Consider the following 24,013-nt stretch of genomic DNA (forward strand, 5'->3'; position numbering starts at 1 on the left):
TAGACGTGCAGTCTCGTAATTGCATTTCACAGTATTGCTGAATAAATATCTTGCCAGCAAAAAGAAGGTCAAAAAGAAGGTCAATAGGGGGTAGGCTAGGGGATTAAAGGGGCAAAAAGAAAATAAAATTAAAATAAACCCCAGTACCCAATTGATAGTCAAGGCTGGAACGGTTATAAAATCTCAATGAAGAAATTTCTGCAAAATATTAAACGTATGAGTGACTGGTATGTTCTACAAAGGTCAATTCAAAATGAATCTACCGTGCTATTGAAAGGCAAAACCCCCCTCCGATGATCTTTTGGCTCTTCCCCCATACACTCCTAAAAAAGGAAAATCACACGCTAACCTCCATGTTGAAGAGCATGTTACATTTGGCAGATAAAAAAAATTTACAAGAACAAATACTAAGGTCAGCAAGCATGAGCGAATAATACTCTATGGGATTTTGGCGTCATCAATAATGTAGGACCATTTCTACTTCGTCATACCGGGATACGAGGAGGTTGGAAATGGTGGGTAGGGATACGGTGGGCATGGTGATTGTTGATATAACTGTTGCGTGTGTGAAAACTGTGGTGGTAGTTGCGGTGGATACGGAGGATATGCCACAATGTGGCCTGGATGGTGTGGTAGGAATGGGCGATCGACAGGAGACGCTGGTGCGTTTTGGGTTGGATGCGATGTTGGTGCAGCAGTGGCTAGGGGCAGAGAATTTGTCGTTTCCTTGGCCGCTTTGATTTTCTTCCTTCTAACAAGGTCGCCTCGGATGCCTCGCAGATATTTGGTAGCTTCGTCTACCAACGCTCGCTGTTCAGTGCTTTCTTTGAGAGAGCCGAGCATCAAAGCAACCTGGGTTTCTGAACTGAGGTGTGGGCATGCTCGTCCGCGCCCATAGTGCGCAATCCCACAAAGCCCACAATGTTCAACACCAGCCAATTTCAATGGGCAGTATCCAATTGGATGAATTTGATCGCAGGCTACGCAGCGACGTGGTGAATGCGATCTGGTATTGGATCCTCCACTCCCATCCAGCATTGAGCCGTTTACCTCTGAGTTTATATCAGGGACTGTGGCTCTTTTGAACCGACGTACTAGGGGGAAAAAGTTAGTCTTCAACATCACCGAAACTGAAACCTATAGCATACCTTTCATAGACTCTTTGTGTCTGGGATTCTTTTCATTACTTGCTTTCCAAGGCCCGCTAACAAAATCGCCATCGGTATCAACATCCTCGGTATCAAACTCAGGGCTTTTGGATTGAAATTCTGCATCGGTATCATCCTTTCCTGATGCTTTAGGCGAAGACAGCAGATGCTCTGCACCACGACACTGAAAAGTATAGTCAATTGTTTGACGCTTACGTTTTCCCCGCCCCAGTGTTTGAGCATTTGCCTTCGCTTCTTCGGCAGCCATACGTTCACGTTCCTGTAGGATTTTATTCCATACTGTATTGCTCGGAGTTGCCGTTTCTGAATCACCTAGTTTGTCGGAAAGCGTATTATTAACCCACACTCTAGCGAAGCTGAACTGGGACTCCGCAGATCCATCATCCCCAGCCTTTGTATTCTCGATCTGGCTTCGGTCAAGAAGTTTTTCAATTGCCTCGTTATCATAGTGAATATCGTCTGTGGTACTGTCATCGAAAAGAGCATCTGCTCCGTGCCGAAGAATGGCCTCCAAATCAATTTCTGTGTCGTCCTCCACGTCCATATGTTCAATCAAAACCTGATCTAGAGCCATCTTCTTTTTTCCCATTTGCATAATTTTCTCCTCGGCCGATCCCTTCGTCACTAATTGGAAAACCAGAACTTTTTTCCTTTGACCAATTCGATGTGCTCGCGACAAGGCTTGAATGTCCTGATGTGGGTTGAAATCGGGGTCCATAATGACAACCGTATCTGCAGTGGCCAGATTAATCCCAACACCACCAGATCTAGTGGACAGCAAAAATGCGAAGTATGGTGAACCGGGAACGTTAAATTCATCAATCTGCTTCTGCTTTTGGAGAGAGGTCATAGATCCGTCAAGGCGGCGATGCAGAAGACCCAGGCCATCAAGAAAGTCTTCCATGACATCCAAGTTATCAAGAAATTGGCTAAATATTAAAACGCGATGACCCCTTTCCTGCAGTTTAGGCAAAAGCATTTCCAACAATTGAAGTTTTGACGAAGCCTCAACCAAATTTCGATGAGACAAAGCCGCATTGACCGTCCTCTCTTCAATGGCTTTGGAGTAGACAAAGGGATGACATAGACATTTCCGAAGCTGCATCAAAATGTTGTTTAGATTGTGACGTTCTGTCCGTTTCAATGTTCTCCCTTGGTTTCTCTCGAAAATCGACCGAATCAGCTCTGGATTTTTGGCCAGAATCGATTTATACAGTTTTTTCTGTACAACACTCATTGTAACTGGTATAATGATCTGTGCCATTGGGGGCAAAGATGTCAGAACTTGAGCTTTTGTTCGGCGAAGAAAATACGGGCGTATCATGTCATGCAGTTCAGTGAGCTTCTCTTTTGTAAAATCTCCCCCATATTGCTGTTCAAGGACCTCAGCATTTTTAGACGGATCGCAGAATTGAATGATATTGAATAACTCGCGAATGTTATTTTGCAGAGGGGTACCAGTAAGCAGAATTTTGAAGGGGAAGTGAATGCGCGTTAACGCCTCATATAATTGATTTTTGTCGTTCTTCAAGCGCTGTCCCTCGTCGACAACCAAACCAGCCCAGGGAATGCTTGAAAACAGACGCCTTGCCTTATCGTCGATCATTGAGTCATATGAAGTAACAACAATATGACATCGAAGATCCGATGTACCATCCGGAAACATTTCGTAATCGTGTGCAATCTTTCTCGCAGCTGCGGTGCCGTAGTATGTCACAACCCGTAACCAAGGTGCCCAGGACTTTATTTCCCGACGCCAATTAGGGCATGTAGAATTCGGAACAACCACTAAGAAAGGCCAACATCTGTGATCATGAACTAGAGTCGCAAAAAGAGCGATTACTTGAATTGTTTTCCCCAACCCCATTTCATCAGCGAGGATGGCATTTTGATTTTTGTACCACATGTAATAAAGCCAATTCAAGCCATCTTTCTGGTAATCCATAATTTGGCCACCTGTTAGTAAGGCCGGTTGGGTTTTTTTAACAAGCTGTGTAGCAAAATCTTTGGACCGTGCGGTGGTCAAATTCTTCTTCATAATGTGACTTTTAGGCACATGCACGTACTTCCCAGCAACCCAATCTTGGTATGCCCTTTGATAATCATGCCAGCGCTCAGTCTCTTTAGGTGATGGGATGGTTTCCCACACAGCATCTTCATATGGCAGGCCCTTATACTTGACATAAATCTTTGATACCTCTTTGACGCGGGCCATATCAATCTCGAGTGTTGAATTTCTGACCACATTTGAGTATTCCAAGTCAAAAATTATGTCAACCCGCAAAAATTCTTCTGGAATTGCATCTTCTTTCGACATAATCGGCTTTAGGGATTTTGAGGACCTGGCGAATGCTTTCCGGGTGGCAGGAGCAGCCTTCGCCCAAACCCATGACCCAGGCATCCATGAGGTTTGGAAGTAAGATTTTTTCCGCCACTTTATTAGATATTCCTTGGCGATCTCCTCCATCATTTCCGAAGTATACCCAGGTATAAAGCTATCAAGATCAACTGGGCGCCAAGCAACAATAGTTTCTATCTCCCCAGGCATATTGGCGCAGTCCTCACAAGTAAACCGTCTCGAATATTCCCTGAACTTTTGTTTGCCGAAATCTGCACTATCACTCTCTTCCATGTTGCCGGGAGGGTTTTGTCCTCTAGGTGGGAGATGGTTCATATGCCAGGCTCGCTCGCATGAAATACATCGAAACAGGATGGAATCCACATTATATAAGTTATGCAATGGAGTGTCAATATCAGGTATGGGATCGGAACCACCATTTTCTTCCCTCAGCAGCTGCTCCTCGCGGGCTGTCGTTCGTGGTCTTAAAGGCTTTGATAATGGGCCGAGTTGATGACACTGGGTACAAGCACCCTGATGAGGAGAAAGCATGTCTTTTGTGTGGGCAGAGCCTAAACAGCGTCGGCACTGCAGAACAAAATCCATTTCCCCAATCTTTGTGACTAAGTGCTCTCTTTGGCTGCGGGGTCCAAGACATCTCTGGTGATATGATGTAGTGCAACCTTGACAGAATACAAGAATACCATTTTCGGAATCAGAAGAGCGGCAAGAATTACACACATTTTGATGACGATTTCTAAAGGGATCTTCATTTGGGAGTTGTTTGAAGAATTCCTTTGTCGCTGAATACTTCGCCCCTGCTGGATTATCTTCGGTTTCTGAAACGTCATCTTCCAAGCGTTCTGCGATACTTTTTAATGCTTTGACTCTCTGCGAGGATCGGACTCCAATTGAAACAGGTTTGGCAAATTTTTCATTTTTGTATGACTTAGAGCGCCTTCCACGGCGTCTGACTCGTTGTCTATATTTCCTGTGTTCTCCATCTGAAGATTCCATCGATTTATCTTCACTGTGCTCGGAACCTTGGGCATCTGTGAATTGAAGTAAACGCGAAGAACGTCGCCTTGAGAGTACAGTGCTTGCCTCGCTGCGATTACCTCTCCTCAAAAGGCGCCTTGAAGTAATTGGTTTTGCAAATGGGCTAGCCGGTTGATCATCATCTGAAGATAGGCTGAGCATTGTGGAGTTCACATAAAAGCTATCCCTCTGAGACCGCGTTCGGCTTGGGTACTGGTGATGAGTGACTGTATCTTCTTTGGAAGTATCACTGATTATCGGAGATTGATTGAACCGAGAAAGGGCATTGCGTCCCTTCTGAAGGGTACGAATGTGCCTGGTAGTTAACTGAGATATGAGGTTGTGAGAACATGAAAGTCAACAGAAAAAGGCAATGTGGTAAAAGATTTCTCACATTAACAATATCCCCATTTGCAAGTCTAGTGGAATATTTCGCTGGATAGGAAACATTCACCGTACCAAGGATCTCTTCAACTTTTAGATAGCCAGGTAAAAAATTGTAGTCCTCCTTATTATCAATAGTTGGGGGAATGATTTGGATTATCTGTTTACTGGCTTTGAGACCTTGTTCAGATTTTTGGTTGGTATTAGCTGCGGTGAATTGCCTCAGGATATCGGCCGCCAGCGACGGATCCTCATCGTCTGAGCTCTGGTATGCATTACTGTGACCTCCCATAGCTCCGAAGTTATAGGGAATCACGACCGACGAAGGAGATTATCTCGTTTCCTCAGGTGGCTTTTCAGGTCAAGCTCAGTTTGTGTCAAAATCGGAATTGGTCTGTTCTTGTACGTGTCTGGTCACTGTTGTTGCGAGATGAATGAAATGATGATAAGAACAATCAGTAAGTTATGTGAGGCGCGACATGGTTCAGGGCGACGCGGTTATTTATTTACCGGAACAATGAAAGTCCGATATTCAAAAATCGAAATTGAATGATCTTTTGAAAAAGATGGCTGTTACGTTGGATTGAAGACATTAAATAGTATAATTTATATGATTTGTACCTCTAAGCCCATTTCTAGCCTTATCGATATTCATTGAAGTTATGCTCAACCGCCAATGCAGTGCACTGCTGAAATCACATCACCTACACTTTTCCAGGTTCACTGAATTCAACATCGCAAAAGGCATCAGAAATGCTTCCATAAGCTCAGCAATCCAGAAAGGAATATATAGCTCTCGCAATTCTTACCCAGGTCGGGAGAACAGGAAGAACCGTGGTGGTAGAGGGGGAAAGGGGGGAAGAGGGGGTAGAGAGGGTAGAGAGAACAGGGAGGACAGGAATGGATGGGAAGGCAGGAAGGACAGGGTGGTACAGAGCGGTAGGGACAATTCAACCTGGATTCGACCTGATAGACAGAGACCCAGTGACCAATATAACCGTCGGGTACGGCTCATGAGAGATGAATCCAGATCAGATTGCCCAACCCCAGAGACTGATACAGGAGGGTACAGCAAACCCAATTTCCACCGGATCGGGGATTCGCAAACGTGGGACCGACGCGATTCTCAGAGAAGAAATGATATGGCTAGCAATAAATCTAGCCTCTCCTTCCCTAAGAACCGTCGTGAGCGGAATGCAGAAAGGCTCGCTGAACGGTCAGAACAAACAGAGTATACTCTGGAAAGATCTCCACATACACAGCCCCAAGTTTCTATTACAGCTCCTCGCTCCATCCCATATACGACAGCTGCCTCTGAGTTTGTATACGGTTCTTCAGCTGTGTTGGCTGCTTTGAGATGCGGCCGTCGCAAACTCTACAAGCTCTACATCCACAATGCTCCAGATAAGGTCTCACTCCGATTGGGAAGGCACTCGCCTCGGGATCCAATGCTGGATACCATAATTAAATTTGGCCTGGCTGCTGGTGTCAGTGTCAAGCAGGTTGCTGGCAATTGGCCCAAGTTATTGGAGAAAATGAGCGGTGGAAGGCCGCATAACGGGTGCATCCTAGAAGCATCCCAACTCCCCAAATTACCCGTCAACGGCCTCCTCGCAGTCGAATCGCCTTTAGACAATCATTTTAATGTGTCAGTTTGTCAGCAATCAGTGGAGGAGGCGGATGTCAATGGAACGAGTGGACGTATTCCTCGATCAACGTATAGGGATGGGGACTCTTCCTCAACAGGGAATGATATTAAACTCGCTCCTCGTTATCCCTTTGCGCTCCTTCTAGATGGGATTCGAGATGAAGGAAACGTAGGCGCAATTATCCGAAGCGCTTACTATTTCGGTGTCGATGCCATAATTTTGTCCACCCGAAATAGCGCCCCGATATCTGCTGTCGCTGTAAAGGCTTCCGCAGGTGCCGCGGAGAACATCCCGATCCTGACAACCACCAACCCAACCCTCTTTTTGAAAAACACACACATGAACGGCTGGAAATTTTTCGCAGCTGAAGCGCCTGCCGCGGCTATTGCGTCCCAACAATCCCTCAGCACATCAGCAGAGCAAATTCTCAGTCGACGAGATGTAAAAAGCAAACTCAACGAAAGCCCTTGCATTTTGATGCTTGGCAGCGAAGATCAGGGCCTGCAGAAAAGTGTTCGACAACAAGCAGATGGCGTCGTGGTTATACCAGGAGCTATCACCTCCACAGGCGAGGAAGATCGAGCGGGGGTCGATAGCTTGAATGTGAGCGTTGCTTCTGCGTTGTTATGCGAGGCCTTTCTTGGGGACCCATCATCTACTGGCCCGGGCTTGTCGTCGTCTGAGGAGGGAATGATGTCTACTGTCGACCTGATCCGTGAGGAGGCGAAGGAGGACCCAAATAAGATGTTTTGATTCTTTCTTTGGGGTATCGTTTCAGCGAAATTTTTTTTGCTTTTCTCCATGCATATTTCTGGCGCATTAAGTTCTCCCAGCTTTTGCATTTTTCAGGGGGTGACATGTATTATATAGGATAGATCCGTTTTTCTTTCTTTCTTTCCTTCTTTTTTTTCATAAAATTTTGCGCTATCACCCAATGATACCTGAAAGAGAATCTTACGGTATATTAGTTTGTTTTCTCCTAACTGGCCTCCGATTTTTTCAACATCGGCTTCAAGATTCCGAATTAGGGAAACATGAAAATAAACATGATAATTTCAAGTCCAGTATCATCCGAACAAAATAAGAAAGTCGCAAAACAATTTTGCTCCATCCTTAAAACTTATCAAAGTAGCTGCTCATGTATGAATATTTCATTACTTACAATGCGGCAGGGAGTTGAAAAAAATTTGAGTTGAAGGAAAGAGATATCAGGTTTAGAGCAATTATTTATAAAATAGCCCATCAAATATTTTCCATCAAAAGAAATAAGAGAATGGATACCATAGTTTCCCAAAAATCAAAAGAAAGACAGAAATATTCCGTACATCCATCCGTGCTACCCATTCAAACACACCCACCACGTCTTGTTAAAAACGCCAACGAACCTAGCTTTTTAAATCGGGCAAAAGAAGTCAAGAAGGAAAGAAACAAAGAGTATAATTAAATAATAATCCAATCCAAACACGAGCCCTTTTTGAACGAAAACAATAATAAATATCCGACACGAAGCAAGAGCGCCGTGCAAATTGAAAGAAATTTAATAACTTTTGTTTTTTTTCTATTTTTTCTTCCCTTTCGATTTGCCAGTGACCGGTGCGCTTGACGAGACACTACCAGCTCTTGATGTAGCAGTTGATGTAGCTCTGCTGCCACTTGCAGATTGGACGGCTTTAAGTTGCTTATTCTGTTGTTTTCCATCTGGTTAGCCAGGTCATATAGATTGCGTTTGAGTCAAGGCCTGACTTACCACAGCACCATTTTTAGTCTTTTTCTTCGCGGGGGCTTCAACCTCTTCATTCTCGACGTCGTCGTCACGATCACGGCCACGGCCCTTCCCACTACCACTATCGCCATTCGGCATTTTACCGCCGTCAACTTCAAATTCCTTTGCGACGGTGTTTAGAAGAGTTGTGCAACGTCGACCAATCTCAACGGGCGTCCGACTAAGGAAGAACCAGTCGAAGCGGAAGAGTGGACTTTCCCTGATTTCTTCCCTGATTTTCTCATAGAGGCCCTCACCATCGACGCCATGCCTATCCAGCATCACAAGGAGGAATCTATCTTCTTCTTCTGTGTATACCTTCTTATTTGTCGTGGAGACGGTATAATTCACTTTCAGTTGCTGGAGTGGGACGCGGTACATTTCCATTTTCTTGCGAAGCATTTTGCGCTGGTGGTTCATTTTGCGCATCTTCTCTTCACCTTGTTCGATGACACGGATATGTTTAGGGTAATCTTGAATTTCAGTGTATCGCTTCCAGAACACCTTTGCATACTCTTTGATCTCCTCGGGATCCTTGCTGTCTACTTCTGTAGCAATCTCGTTATAATTAGTGCGACCGAACTTTGCGGATCCGTTGATAAACTGTTGAAAGTCTCGTCGATTCCAGTTGCCAAAGCCTTCTTCGGATAGTGCGGCCTTTTCCTCCTGTTCTTCTTCCGTCAACGGAACAGCATTGTCGATTTCCTGTTGCTCCAATTCTCGCTCAGCTTCTCTATCGCTGAGTTCCTCGTCAGGCCCATCAGGGAGAACTGCCTTGTATCCAATCTCCTTATGGAAGTAAGCGGTTTCTTTTTCCTGTAACTCCTGTAGTTTTGGAGGGAAGAACTGCCAGTCATGAATGGCAATCTGTTTCGGTGCTCGCGGGACCTTAGGTTTTGGGTCAGCGGTCCTACCTCCAGTAGCCAATGCCTGTCGATAATACTGGTCCATAGAGTACGATTGTTCTTTCCGTTCACGTTTTGCAGGGTTGATCCAGTTGATACCAATATCCTTCTTTCGATTGGTGAAGTCCTCTCCGTTCCACTCATACGCGTTGTCGGATGTGAACTTCTGAAGATCATCGATTCCAAGTTTCTCATATTTCTTATTCAGCTCCGCTGTACGTTCTTCGCCTTTTCTCAAAATTTCGTCGATATCATCTTCTGAAATGTCATTGCCTTTCGCTAGAGCTCCCGTTGGGCCCTTGGTATTGAAAACGCTAGCGGCACCGTGCTGGATCATGCTCAGCAGTTCATCTTTAGACGCGGCATTCTTGACTTGCTGCTGAGCTCGTCCTTGTTGGATAACCAGTTGATCTAGTCTTAACTTTTGTGCTGCGCGTTCAAGGACTTTTTCTTCAATTGCATTTTCAGTCACAAAACGGAAAACAACAACTTGCTTTGTCTGGCCGATACGATGAGCGCGATCCATGGCCTGTAAATCTGCTTGGGGATTCCAGTCGCTGTCATACAGTATGACAATATCAGCGCTCGTTAGATTGATTCCTAGACCCCCAGCTCGTGTCGTAAGGAGGAAGATAAACTTCTCCGAACCAGGGCGGTTGTATTCGTCAATTGCAGCAATACGATCTTCATGGGCAGTCGAGCCGTCAATTCGACAATATTGATGTTCTCTGAAAACACAATAATCCTCCAAAATATCAAGAACCCGGCTCATCTGTGAGAAAATTAAGACGCGGCTTCCTTGATTCTTCATTCGCTTTAAAATTTTATCCAAAATCACCATCTTTCCAGCGTTATCAATCAGATGCTCATCGGTGGTGTAAGGAGGCCCTGGCTCCGCTCCCTCAAAAAGGTACGGGTGGTTGCAGCATTTCCTCAGTTGCATAACTATATTAAGTAGACGGGTTTTGGATTCACGTTTGCCTTGGGCTCCATTGACCGCATCGATATCCTTCTCCAGGATTTTCTGGTACCATTTTACCTGCATATCAGACATGCCAACATACAAGTTCATTTCCTTCTTGGGAAGCAAACTCTTTTCAACATCACTCTTAACACGGCGGAGCAAAAATGGTCGGAGAACTCGATGGAGCTGCTGCACCACGGTATCCTGATCTGCTTCCTGATTGGAGAACCACTGGTCGAATGCATCAGAATCTCCAAAGACATCAGGTAAAAGAAAATTGAGAAGTGCCCAAAGCTCGTGGAGATTATTCTGGAGGGGTGTTCCAGTAATTAGGAGTCGATTCCTTGAGTGGAAAACGCGGATGATTTGAGCCAGAGAAGATTCTTCATTTTTTATCCGATGAGCCTCGTCAATGACGATATATTCCCAGGCGAACTTTTTCAAATGAGATTTCTCCCTCAGAACCATTTCGTAACTGGTGATACATACGTCGAACTTTTCGTCGACGAGCCGCTCATTGATGAGTTTGTGGCGGTCATCTTTTGCTCCCTGAAGAACGAGAACATTGACGTCAGGAGTCCACTTCGAGAATTCTCGATGCCAATTGTCGAGCGTTGATTTTGGAACAGTAATGAGATGTGGACCAGTTATGCCACAAATGTGCCGTAGATAGCCCAAAAATGCGATTGTCTGTAGTGTCTTCCCGAGACCCATCTCGTCGGCGAGAATTCCAGAAATGCCATTCTCGTGAAGCGAGACTAGCCAGTTCAAACCAGCGACCTGGTAATCCCTCATTTCACCTCCCTTGACAAATGCCGGTGATTCTCGGAATACCGTTTCGGCCTGGCCACCGCGCTTCTCGTCTTTCAGGAGTTCCGCATCTTCTTCTTGTTCTGTCCGCCGCCGCCGCTCCCCACTAGCACCACCTTTACGCGTGAGACCTTTTCTGGCGCCAGCCTCCATTTCATTTTGACGATCAATCTCTGCCATGATTTCTTTTATGCGGGGGTTTGGATTCGTTTCAATAAAGTGCCGAAAAAGGTCAGTCAGTCCAAGTAGGTAGCGAAATCTGCGGATTGAATCATCTTCCTGGAAGATAAAAAGGGAGACACTAGAATTAGCCTGAAAGGAACGCATCTTGAAGAAAGCGGGACGCGTAAGCTGGAGCTTATTAGTTTATGATTACCTTCGATTCATCGAGACGCCCATGTTTTCGGCCCAGCACACTTTTCCGGAGCTGAAATGCCTCTGACCTTCGTTTGCGCCCATCTTGTTGAACTGTATCGCCAGCGATGCTACTTGCAGTCGTATTTGGATTGGTATCAGAATCCTGGCAGAGGTTAGACTTTCCATTTGAGTACTATTGAAAAGCACTTGCATGATCGCGGGTTGCCTTGAATTAGCAAAGGCCATACCGTGTAGTCCGGAGTATCCTGGTAATCCTAGAGGGTTATGTGTTAGCCATATCTTTAGCTAGATTGGCCTGAACATTGTGATATAAGACCCTGGCGTTGGGGTGGGCTGCTGGAAGACAGGCGTGAAAAGAAGTTTACCATCATGCTGTGGTCCTCGTCACGGGCTCCCTCCATAGTTTTGGATGTATGGCCATTGGCATCTGCCATAGGAATATCTATCTGAGAGGGGGATTCCGACCTGGACGGATGAGAGAGTGAAGGTGCCATATTTGAGCGCACCGCGCAACGTCTGGCCAGGAACAAGGGGAAATAAAAAGACTAAACGCGTTTAAACAAACACAGGAAGCAGAATTTGTCGAGAAGACGAAACGAAGCGATGGGGAAAGATAGGAAGAAAGCGTGGGAGCTGTCGTGACTGGCAGGGTTCATGCCGTGAGACCAGAGTTGACGTTCGCGATTGAAGATGGCAAAGGCAATGAAGAAGGAATCGCGTGGGTGCTGCTCTTGGTGATGGCTCAAAACGGCCCGAAGCAGCAATTCACGCACACCGATTGGCCGGAGAGTGGCTGACTCAGCAGGGACTTGGCATAAATGGAACAATGATTGTCCGATAATTTCTCCTGTGGCATACCTTGGCGCCTTGTGCCAAGTCGGGGAAGCCACACAGGAACAACATCAATACAGTGTTGGGATATCGCCTCCTGGCCTCTGGCTGTTCTTTTGCTGTATATGACTTTACGTTGCATTTTCTGAGGTCTTTGGAAACAACCTATTGTGGTTTATATATCTGTTTTCTACGTAACTACCACTTTATTCGCCAGCGTTTTGGGGCGTTCGTTCGAAAACTTCACCATCAACGAGGGGTCCATTTTGGATCAACGAAGCAGAAAATATTATTTTGGCTACACCCCTAAACTCCTAGAACACCTCCAGCCATGGACTCGATGAGATCTCTTAACACGTCTCTGCCAGTTTCGTCCCCTCGTTCAAACTATGCACAGCCCCCTGAGCAACTGCTTCAAGCCTTCAAAACCGCAGCTCTCTCTGTGACAAACCTTTACAAAACAGCCGTTTCCGACCAAGCGAATGCCCGCCAAATCGGATACCAAGAAGCCTTGGAAGACCTTAGGGCTTTTCTCGACAAGGAGAAGATTGGATTGAGTGATGGGGAAGGGTCCAAAGTGCGATGTTGGGTCACGGAGCGGATTGATGGAACCGGCACAACCGCCACTTCGATGGATAGTGACGATGAGCGGGGGGAGCTCGACAACAAACGAGGCGGGAGTATATCGCCAACCATCACGAGAAAACAGACACCGGAGGTTAATCATACAAACCAAGCGCCCCGACCCACCTCTCCTCCACGGCAAGAAACAAACACTCACCCACCATCATCTACCACTGCAGCATCGTCAGATACATATGTTACGCCATGCAGATCAACCACTTTCACATTCACCACTGGACCTCAGTTCCCCGTCCCTCAACAGTCCGATGTTGATATGCAAACATCTGAGCATGTGCCAGCGACTACCACATCCTTGCAAACCGACTCTTCCCACCAGCCACACTCATCAGCTATCAATAGCTCCCCGACCGTCAGGGTTGAAGTAGTTCCCCGAGGATCCAGAACACCCCATCGACTCAATAGCGGGAATCGACACGGCACACGAGCATCGGTGCGAGATCCCGCTTCTAATAATGGATCCAAGAGAAAATTCCATTTTGGGGATTTTTTTGATATCTCAAGTCTTGGGAATGGGCGAGACGCCTTTGGAGGCGGCAAACGGGGACGCTTTATATAAATAGTTAACTGAACGCCGACGTTTGGGGGACATAAAATTGGGATAGAGAAACATTCGGATGGGATGATAACGATGGAGCATTATTATGGAGCATTATTATGGCATTCATTTGCTTTTTCTTTTGCCTTTTTTTTTGCCCCTTTCATTGGCTTCTCGCTTTTGCTTCCTCCCGCCCCTTTTTTTCAACGGTCAAACCAATAGTGGTATCATGATTAGAAGCATTTACGGAGTCAATATTCCAGCATTTTCATTTTACATAGATAGCATCCAATCAAGATACCCATGATCAGATGATATGGAGCTCATTTTGCAAATTCATGTACACATATCTCACACTTCCCCTAGAGTGACAAGTTTATCCAACGCTTTGGAGGAGGCAAAAAGCCTTAAGGAACATCCTGCTCCCCGTCCTGCTGTGTAACATACTAGTATCTATCAACGGAACAATTCCCAACAATGATTAGAGTGGTATCACATCTAAAAAAGAAAACAAGTAAATTTTTAATGAAGAGCGCGCCATATCCCCATTCCAACCAGCGTCGCCGATATCGTCGCAATGCCTAACCGTCTCGAGCCCATCCTATACGGAGACTTGCTGCTCAAGATAACCTTTTCTTGTTTCGTGAGATTATTCATGCCGGAGATGTAGCTATATACGCCGAGACCAATGAAGGCCAAACTTCCTATATGAATATGCGTTAGAATAATTGAACATGTGGTTTTTTTTCCGGCTCGTCTTCCCCGGAAGGGGAGGCTATATCCGCACCTGTAACCTTACAAGCAAGGCAATCATCCTCGTATTTTTCTTGCGTAATAGCTTTCTTCATATCTCTGGGAGTTATGTCCCATGAAGTATCCTCTCTAGCCATGGTAACTTGTTTGATTAATTAGCTGTGAAGGGGCGGAATGATTGCACACTTAGAATCGGCGTTTGGGTCTTTTGAATTTTCTCGTCAATATCATTGCTCCGTTCTCTACTATCTAACTCAGCAACGTCAATCAATTGTATTGTACAAATCCATGACATGGGCAATGCATCGACCAATCAATCAATGAACTAGTGGACGTGGTTTGGATGATACATACATTTTTTTCGAGAGAGCTTTATCAGGTTGGGATTTAGCACTTTGCGGACACTCAACTTCATGTTACTCCAAACCTTGTGAGAGGTGATGACCACACTTTTACATAATCACTCGTTCTCCACCATCATCTTTTAACTCTTGTTTAAGCTACCAGCGAGCAGCAAAGATAGCAGAGCCGGCAACAATGAACAGCGCTGTAGAAGCGCTTTACATATTCGATGAGCTGAAGTAAGTGACTCCCAAGATATAAAATAAAAGAAAATAAATAAATAGTAGCTAGTTTGGCTGTGTTACTGAATTTTACAGCACTCCTATCCTTGAGCACGTCTACCGCGGCCGACCTCCAGCCGCAACTGTGCTCCTCACTCTCTTCCGCGCCCACCCCACCCCGCGCCCTTCACTCCTATATCTCTCCAATGCCTCCCCCCCAATATCCGTTTTCTCAGTAGCACATTCAAATCTCCTGTTCCTAGTCCCTTCAAATTCGGAGAGCGAACCCCTCATCGTCCTCGAATTTCTCCATCGCCTCATCGATGTGTTGGAGGAATTCGTCGGCGCCCCGCTTCTGGCGGGGAAGATACAAAGTAATTATGACGTTGTCGCGCAACTATTAAATGAAATGTGTGATGGGGGGATTATCTGCAATACGGAGCCGAATGCCCTGCAGGAAATTGTTGAGATCCCGGGTTGGATGGATAAGCTCCTTCTTGGGGTCGGCTTGCCAGGGTCAGTATGCCACCCCGTTATTATTTCGCAACCTTTGTTTTTAATTTAGGTTTTTTTTTTCTTGCTCGTTCTGGGAGTGGTGGGCTGACCAGTAGCTGTGCAATATTCCGCATGAGCCAAACAGTGCTTCACCAATCCTTGGTCCTTCGAATTCGCTGAAATCCTCATTGACCACTCCGTCACATGTAAATGGAGCGTCAGCACCAGCCATCCCCTGGCGACGGCGGGGAGTCCGGCATACATCCAACGAGCTATACGTTGATATAGTTGAATCTTTATCTGTTACAATGGCCCCTTCAGGAAGGCCGATTTCAGCTCTGGTGCATGGGACTATCGTCTTCACTGCGAAAGTGTCGGGTGTGCCCGACTTATTACTCTCCCTTGCTGCCCCCGGAGGCCAGAAGAACCTAGCCCACAAATTCCAACTCCCCGTATTCCACCCATGCGTCCGTCTTGCGCGATGGAGAGAAAATCCTGGAGAGCTCAGCTTCATCCCTCCCGACGGTCGTTTCGTTCTGGCAGGCTATGAAGTCGACCTGCAGCCCGTCGAGCCTGACGCGGATAAGCCACCCAACCACATGGAAAAGCTATTCCTGCCTGCCACTGTAGATCTGCAAAGATCGCTGGGGCCGACCGGTGCTGAATTCGAAGTCCGGCTTACCTTAAACACCAATTTCCCTGGCCTGCCACCCAGAAGTGGATTACCCGGCCGCGGTTCAGGGACATCTACCCCGTCATTCCTCGGAGCGGGCTCCAGTTCCAGCTCCAATGCCCCGACCATAGAAGAAGTAGTAGTCACAGTCCCCATCTCTTCCTCCGTGCGAAACCTCACAGATCTCCGCGCCAGCCGCGGCGAAGCAAATTTCACACCAGGGAGCTCCATGCTCAAATGGCGCGTCCCAACGACTAGCAAAGATGCAGGTAGTGTTTCCGGCACCGCAACACTACGCTGCACAATCATCGGTCCCCTCTCCTCGCTCGCCGACGAAGAGGACGATAACGGACACGAGTCCCCAACAACCACGCGCAATCAATACCGCGCGAATCCTCTAATTGGCTACTACGACGACAGCCTTACCCATCAACCCGAAAGCAGCAGCTACCAGCAGCTGGAACAACCCCGCACCACCTCTATGTCTATGGCATCATCCGGTCTGCAGGGCTCGACGAACACAGCGACGATACCGCTCGAACGTGCTCGCAAGTCTCAGATGGCGTCTTTGATGCCATCTTCTGTTTCTGTGTCGTTTACGGTGCGCGGATGGCTGCCGAGCGGGATACGGGTCGACGGGTTGATGGTCGATACGCGTAGGAGTCGGGGGCTGGGTGAAGGGGTTAAGCCGTATAAGGGGGTTAAGTATTTATGTGTTAGTCGGCAGGGAGTGGAGAAGAGGTGTTGATGGGGGGGAGAAACAAAAAATTGATAAGGAAGGATTGAAAATGGGGAGATTATATATATATCTAATGAGTCCTTTTTTTTTTTTTTTTTTTTTTTTTTTGAAAACTCATCAATGGACTGGCTCATGAATCGTGAACGAGACCGGAGTGGGGGATCCGTATCTCTTTCCTCTTTTAATGCTAATTTTGCTGTTCAATTTTTAAATCGGCGCGAGAGACATCATTATCTGCAGCAACATCATCCCTTTAACTCCGCTCTCCACCAACGACTCGCCTCCATTTCTTACTTCCCTGCTCTCCGTTGCCTCATGGATATCCCAAGGGGAGTATGTATGCATATGAGACACGCTATTTTGAAGAGGGGGGGGAAGAAGAATCAGAGAAAAGAAACTTTCATGAAATCAGAAAGGCGTAAGCAGGAAGTGCTATTTCAAATTTACGGCCACATTTTACGGCACATACATATACGAACATACATAATAGCTTTAGAGAGAAAACACTAAAGAAGAAAATGTAAAAGAGCAAGGAAGCGGAACTGGAGATCCCAATGAATGGAAGGGAAACCTTTTGCCATGGTAAACGTAGAGAAGCATGGGACAGACGGGGGACAGTAATGCAAGGGCTGGGCAATGGGAGTGGAGGTCCATCGAAATCGATTAAGAGATCATAAGAGGTTTTTTTTCCCCCAAGGAAAATGGATAACTAGTTAGATAGGTACAGAACTAATTAAGTAATCAATAAACAATAACTAATCATGCTGAGAATAAAGATGTTACTTCGCAATAGCTAGTCGCAAATGGAGGAAGACGCGAAGATGATGGATGTTTCCATGGACCTGATTTATGGCCCTATGAAATTCTTTTGGATTTAGACTTTGACTCTGCGCTTGATGTAGTAGTTGAGGGCGATGGCGGCTATATAATTTTGCGTACGGAGACACGCGGAATTATTAGTTAGTAACAGGTTCCAGATTGTAGTTGGGATTGAAGGTAAATAAAGAAAGTAGACTACATTTGAATATCGCTTGAGGGTGTTTGTATGCGCAAACTTTTCTTGGAAGCAGGATATACTTGTTTCAAAAACAGCAGAACTGAAGAAATATGTGGCGCTGATATGCTGTACGAAATGGGTATAAAGGGAAGGAACGTGTTGGAATGAAACCGCAGGGCACGGATTTGGTTAGTTATTGGGGGAAATAATCTGGAAAAATGCAATACAGACATCAAGAGATGGGGTAAGGGATTATTTAAAAGGAGAACGTAAGGGGTTGGCATTAATATGGTAAGAGTTCGAATATATTAAAATGAGATTATGAAAAGGAAGCGGGAACTAAAATTGGAAGGAGAAGGAAAGCAAAGAAGGGGAGGGAGACGGGGAGATTTGACTAACCGACAACAGCAACAGCCGCACGACTTGCTCCGGACTTATTAGCGCCTCCACCAAACGTAATGAACCAAATTATCCAGCCCCAAAAGCCAGTCGTTGTTCTCCCACTCCGATCGAAATTGGGAGCCACTGTCCCGGACCGGAGTGTGCTCCGCAACTTTCCAGCGTATGGTGGGTATCGAACAGAGAGCATTCGTTCGACCCAGCCTGGTGTGGTGGCGATCGACCGCCGGTGCACGAATGCATCGAAGCTGCTTCGCCCATGGTAGGCACCGCTTCCACTCTCACCGACACCACCGAAGGGCACGTTTGGAATGATGCCGTGCATGTAGGTGTCGTTTATTGTGGCACCTCCGGAACGGACGCAGGAGAGGACTACGTGGGAATTTTGTGTGTTAGTATCGATTAAAATTTAGGGATAGCAAAGCAGAAAATTGAGGAGGGGAGGGGGGGGTTAGCTATGAATAAACACAAAAAAAAAAAAAAAAACCGCACCTTTTTCGACCTCCTTTTTTGTTCCAAATGCGTAAGCGGCTAACGGAGTATTATCGACATCATTTGAGATCCTAATGGCCTCATCAAGGTCGCCTACAGGCAAAATAGTGATTATTGGGCCAAAGGTCTCCCAGCGGACGAGAGGATCATCTGCAGAATCGACCTGGACCAAAGTCGGTTCAATAAACCGCTCCTTCTCATCCATTGTGCCCCCAAGCAGAATCTTGCCCTTCGTGCTATCAATCATGTCTTTAATCCGGCGGAAAGCGGCATCGTTAATGATACGGCAGAAGTCTGGGGATGCCTTCACGCCATCTGGGTAGAACTCCTTCCACACCTTGCCAAACTCCGTCACCAGTTGCGACACGATCTCTTTATCGACAAGGATGTAGTTTTGCGACAGGCAAATCTGGCCAGCGTTGAAAGTCTTAGCCCAAAATAGCCGTCTTGCAGCCAGTCGCACATCGGCTTTCTTGGTGATAAATGCTGGATTGCGGCCACCAAGCTCGAGTAGAACTGGGGTCAGGTTGGGAGCAGCAGCTTGGGCAACAATACGGCCGACGGTAGCGTTGCCAGTAAAGCAGATTTTGTCCCAGCGCTCAGCTAGAAGAGCCTGGGTTTCTGTAGCTCCCCCCTGGACGACAGACACAACATCTGGATCGATTGCAGCTTCGATAATTTCCTGCAGCACAGCGGCACAGTTGGGCGAAGATTCACTCGGCTTAACCACGACTGTATTTCCTGCCGCGATAGCACCAATTAATGGAAGAATATTGAGGCTAAACGGAACGTTAAAAGCTCTATGCAAATAGTTAGTGATCGTTCATATTTATCGGTTCATACGTCGAAGAAGATCCGCTGCGCGGAGGTGATAGGTGTAGCTCACCCAATCACAAGGACGCAGCCCAAAGGGTCCTTTCTGATTCTCGGCTTCATCAAGGTAAACGGCATATCAATATTCTGGGCTTTTTCGTCCTTGGCCCACTTGGCCACGTTTTTTTGTATGAAGACGATATCGTTCTCCACTATGTTGATTTCAGATACATAAGTTTCATATTTTGGCTTCCCCAAATCCCGGTAGAGGGCTTCCACGACTAAATGTTCACGATCTTTCAAGCTGTAGTTGGATTTAATTGACGGAAAAGAATTTGGTCAGTTTAGGAAGGGTGATGACAATCGCTCAATAAAACAAAATAAAATGACCAAGACAAACATAGAAGAAAATCCAAAACTCACGCCCAGTATAGCTTTCGCAGCTGTTGAATCCGGAACTCGATAGGACGAGTCTTGTGTTGGAAGAAAGTAGTGCGCACCTTCCTGACTTTCGCAGGGATCTCCTCCACAGGGGTGAATTGGAGAGTCGGGAGGTCGACAGTAGCCATGATGATGGGGCCTTTGGCCAAGATTTGTATATTAGAGAAAGGGGTGAGAGTGATGGTCTGAGCTGGATATGGAGGGTCCGTTTAGTGCAGCGGATTCAGATACAGTTGGTGGCGCGACGAGTGGACATGGCCTTGGCTATATACGCAGTGGTCTCGAGCACAAGCTTCGTGGAGTTCCATGCACAATCAATCGTTTTCCATCCTCGGGAAGCAATGGGAGAAAAGCACTGAAGTGGACTTGGAAGCGCGAAGAAGAGTTGGAGATGCGGAGTAAAGTGGTAGGTTTTATGGGGGAAAATGCCCGATGCGTGCTCGGTAACCATTGGAATGGAAACAAACCTCGGTCTGCATACGGATACGGCCGCAATTCTCTTTGTGAATCGGGTTAACCATACACAGTACCTAAGGACTCCAAGTACCGCTATATGGTGTACGGTCAATCTCTTCTCTAATAGTTATATATAACTAATTGAAAAATGGGTTTTGCGCGGATCTTATGGCAGTAATGCGGCCTCCTAACCACTTATGATTCGCCTCTATTTTAGTGTTTATGATCAATATTTTACATCTGAGCTTAGCAATCTCTATTTTTTGAACTTATTATATCAGTTCTTAATTGTTGTTGTTGTTGTTGTTGTTGTTGTTGTTGTTGTTCTTCATATTTTTTTCCAAGGCTATGCAGTCAGACCCCGACACTACACCTCACTAGCCTACTCTCTAGTTACATTTTGTTAGGCCACAGGGGCAAAAGAGCTCGATTACCACCGAACCCCCAACACATCTCTTTATTCACAACTGGGTCATCCTTGATAGAGAGACCTCACTATACCGTTCTGGATCTAGCCCTCAAGGGTCCTTGCCCCACAATTGCTCACGTAGATTCCAACTCTATCTAAATACCTACTGAAGGATGGAGCAATGTTCAACACTGGCAGCTGTCAATAGAAATGAGAAAAGAAAGAGTACTCTCAATATCCATCAAGATGATTTAAATCCACTACCTTTTTGTCTCCGCAGTGGTGGCCCCAACACCAAGTGCCTACTTCAGAAAGCATTCCATGAACCGTGCTTACCACTAAACAATCCACTCCTCAATCAGTTCTTAATTCTTAATTCTACAGCTCATTTAATTATTAATTCTATGATTAGTTTGTAAAATCCTCTCTATTTTGTCACTGTAATTGACTTCTTCTATGTTATCTGATATCTGTATATAGTTATTATGTGCACTTCACACTCACTAATTTATTTTATATTGATTCTCAATAGATTTAGTTATTTTGTATATAAATGATGTATGCACTAAACATATAGATAACTAGCATTTAATCTTACCTCTAAACGTAATTTCTGCTAATCTACCTACCTACCTGCTCGAAAGAATGATATCCGGTTATGGTTTTCATTGACGATATTCATTGTTGATATTTATGGATAAAACCTCTAGACGATATCTATGGATGATATCTAACGATGATCTCTATCAATAATTTCTATCAATAATTTCTAGCAATAATATCTAGCAATGATATCCAGCGATCATATTCATTGATGATATCTGTGATCTTACAATAGAAAGAGCACGGGTTTTCTAGCAGTATATCGCTCCGCTCCGTCTTATCCCCAACTACATGTTCCATGGAGCTCCTGCTACATACATATATCCAATGACTATTTAACGGTGTATTTGCCCTTAGTTAGTACCACTACTTGGATAAGATTGAACTTCAACTTAATGATACAAGAGATCAGGTAAAATGGTCAGATGAATAAGGTGAATGAGATAGTGTAATGCACTCGGCTTTTAATCTCTTATATATCTTTGTTTACTCTTTCTTCGTATGTATTATGTTGGTATCCCTTCCAAATCGCTGCTAGAGGTTACGTGTGGTGGTGTGGCCCGATCCACAGCGGCCACCGCCTATACACTGCAACCGCCAGTTGCAGCACAGTCGCGGGAAACCACAAAGAAGTAGAAATAATAAGATTGATTTTATTATTATATATTTGTAATAAAAGTTGTAAATAATTAACTTCAACTATTATAATAAAAAATTGCATTATTAAATTATTTTTACTTTATTTTATGGATCACATCGATAAGAACTAAAATTGCATCCATGACAATGTAGAAAAGGCCCAGTGCGTAGATCACAATCCGAATGCGATGCACATGGAACTGAAGTACAAAACCAAGCCCTAACAGATAAAGTTTTATCTGGTTTGTTTATAGACTGTAATGCTTTATTTAAAATAATATTAGTTTTCAAAAGTTTTATTATTATAAATTTAATAAATTGTAAATTTTACTTACTATTTACTTTATTTATTATATATTCATTAAAATCATCATCTTCAAAAGGCATTGAATTTTCTATATTATTAAGCTTTTTATAGACTTCAATATCTGATTTTATCTCATTCATTATATTATTTATAGCAGATATTTTTTTATTGACATTAGAAGAAATAGTTTCCTTTATAATAAAATAAAGTTAGTTATTAAAATGATACAAAATATATAATTTAAAAAATATATTTACTACTTACTGATATTTCTTCAGCAATTGTATAAAAAACAATATTTAAAATAAAACTTAATATAATAATAATATTCATAATTAATATTTTATACTTAAAAGCAAATAAATAAATAAAGGTAAATATAACTTATAAGTTTAATTTTTTATAAGTAGTTAAAAAGAGAAACATATGGCGTAAAAATAATATTATAAGAATAATAAAATTAATATAAAATAATTAACTTTCAATATTTTATTCATATAATTTATTAATTTAAATTTATAAATTATAATTATATAATATATTATCAGTATAATTATTATTTGAAATATAATATAAAAAATAGATTATTTATAAATATAAAATATAATATTAATTTTTAAAAATTAAATAAATTATTATTTCAAATTGAAGATATATTAAGTTTTAATATTTGATAAAAAGTAAAAACTTAATATTTCTCACATTCAATATAAAAGTTCCAAATATTCAATTAAATTTTAGTTTTATCATCAATTATACTTTCAATTCTGAATACTTCAGTTAAAGTTATAGAAAGTGTTCGGAGTTTTCAGATAAATAATAATAACAATATAAATAATTTCAATTATATTTTAATCATATTCACTGGCAAGCTTCAGTTGATTCAATGAAAAAAAATTGGTTTTTTTATTAAACAAAGTAAAGCAAAGTTTTTAAGAATCATATAGCCCCAGTAGCCGAATAAATAAGCGGCCGGGAGGTAGCACCTTAGTGTGAGGACCCGAGGTGCGTATGCGGAATTTTGTAGCGAAGTGTCCAGTTGCGGAAAATGGCACATCGGGAGCTTGAAGTATAGAGATATGAACTTGCCAATGAGGTACCTTCAGACGGACCTTATATCTAAATTTCCGTATTATTTCTGAGCTTAAAATCTATATTGTATATGTAATAAATCCTGTTCTCCATTAACTTTTCTATGTTTTTATTTTATTCTTGATGTGTTTCTGTGACGGATTAACACCCGTTAGTAGTTAGCTTACGCAACCAACCCCCTTATCGCCCGTTCGCCTTCTCGCGTGCTCACAAAACACTCCTCTCCTCGCGATCCCGCTCCGCGTAATCTCTAACGTTGTTCCGCTCTGCGCTCCACTGCGACGTAACCTCTGATATTCTTCCGTTCCGATTCTTTCCCTATAAGAACCCCCTTCATACAACCCTTTCTTCTGACCTCTTTTCTCTTCCCTTCCTTAATCAATTCGTAATCTGTGTTTAGGATAGTGCTAAGTCCGTTCGTACGCCCGTTGCAGATAGTGCAGACAGTTCAAACGGTACAATCCACAACGCCGGCATAATCGGTAGCACGCCCGTTACAGTTTCTTTTATACAATCAACTTTTGCCTGTATTTAATATCACAAGCCTTGGATTTTTATTGATGTAGAAAAGATTTCTGTATGTTTGATTGATTCAAATACTGAATAATCTTCATAATGAATGTGGAAGGTTGGTTAATTGTAACTATATAACGGTCGCAGCACTGTTTAAATAGATGTAGTCACATAGCATTCTAATAAGCAATAGAGATGCCAATAACCCTTATGCTACAAAG

General features: G+C 44.1%; 7 protein-coding genes across 7 annotated transcripts; 3 read left to right on the plus strand and 4 right to left on the minus strand.

Annotated features, from left to right (window-relative positions):
* Positions 1-477: 477 nt before the first annotated feature.
* HCBG_04221 (SHREC complex subunit Mit1) lies at positions 478-5,221 on the minus strand (the record flags this gene model as incomplete). Its single annotated transcript, XM_045431270.1, has 3 exons — positions 478-1,094; positions 1,149-4,842; positions 4,940-5,221. 3 exons carry the CDS (start codon positions 5,219-5,221, stop codon positions 478-480), a joined length of 4,593 nt encoding a protein of 1,530 aa, XP_045287823.1.
* Positions 5,222-5,573: 352 nt separating this feature from the next.
* HCBG_04222 (RNA methyltransferase) lies at positions 5,574-7,331 on the plus strand (the record flags this gene model as incomplete). The annotated part of the gene is made up of 1 exon (XM_045431271.1): positions 5,574-7,331. One exon carries the CDS (start codon positions 5,943-5,945, stop codon positions 7,329-7,331), a length of 1,389 nt encoding a protein of 462 aa, XP_045287824.1.
* An 805-nt stretch (positions 7,332-8,136) lies between these two features.
* On the minus strand, positions 8,137-11,891 carry HCBG_04223 (chromatin remodelling complex ATPase chain ISW1; the record flags this gene model as incomplete). The annotated part of the gene is made up of 5 exons (XM_045431272.1): positions 8,137-8,262; positions 8,326-11,298; positions 11,396-11,569; positions 11,625-11,651; positions 11,763-11,891. 5 exons carry the CDS (start codon positions 11,889-11,891, stop codon positions 8,137-8,139), a joined length of 3,429 nt encoding a protein of 1,142 aa, XP_045287825.1.
* Positions 11,892-12,341: 450 nt separating this feature from the next.
* On the plus strand, positions 12,342-13,779 carry HCBG_04224 (uncharacterized protein; the record flags this gene model as incomplete). The annotated part of the gene is made up of 1 exon (XM_045431273.1): positions 12,342-13,779. One exon carries the CDS (start codon positions 12,560-12,562, stop codon positions 13,427-13,429), a length of 870 nt encoding a protein of 289 aa, XP_045287826.1.
* Positions 13,780-14,698: 919 nt separating this feature from the next.
* On the plus strand, positions 14,699-16,640 carry HCBG_04225 (adaptin; the record flags this gene model as incomplete). Its single annotated transcript, XM_045431274.1, has 3 exons — positions 14,699-14,742; positions 14,821-15,244; positions 15,336-16,640. 3 exons carry the CDS (start codon positions 14,699-14,701, stop codon positions 16,638-16,640), a joined length of 1,773 nt encoding a protein of 590 aa, XP_045287827.1.
* A 400-nt stretch (positions 16,641-17,040) lies between these two features.
* On the minus strand, positions 17,041-20,060 carry HCBG_04226 (aldehyde dehydrogenase; the record flags this gene model as incomplete). The annotated part of the gene is made up of 5 exons (XM_045431275.1): positions 17,041-17,552; positions 18,028-18,399; positions 18,520-19,319; positions 19,406-19,636; positions 19,756-20,060. The coding sequence occupies 5 exons, from the start codon at positions 19,899-19,901 to the stop codon at positions 17,506-17,508; spliced, it is 1,596 nt and encodes a 531-aa protein (XP_045287828.1).
* A 3,059-nt stretch (positions 20,061-23,119) lies between these two features.
* On the minus strand, positions 23,120-23,756 carry HCBG_04227 (uncharacterized protein; the record flags this gene model as incomplete). Its single annotated transcript, XM_045431276.1, has 3 exons — positions 23,120-23,306; positions 23,491-23,597; positions 23,703-23,756. The coding sequence occupies 3 exons, from the start codon at positions 23,754-23,756 to the stop codon at positions 23,120-23,122; spliced, it is 348 nt and encodes a 115-aa protein (XP_045287829.1).
* Between the last annotated feature and the right edge of the window lie 257 nt (positions 23,757-24,013).

The sequence above is a fragment of the Histoplasma capsulatum genome (assembly GCF_000150115.1).
Source record: "Histoplasma capsulatum G186AR genomic scaffold supercont2.5, whole genome shotgun sequence".
Classification (NCBI taxonomy): Eukaryota; Fungi; Ascomycota; class Eurotiomycetes; order Onygenales; family Ajellomycetaceae; genus Histoplasma; species Histoplasma capsulatum.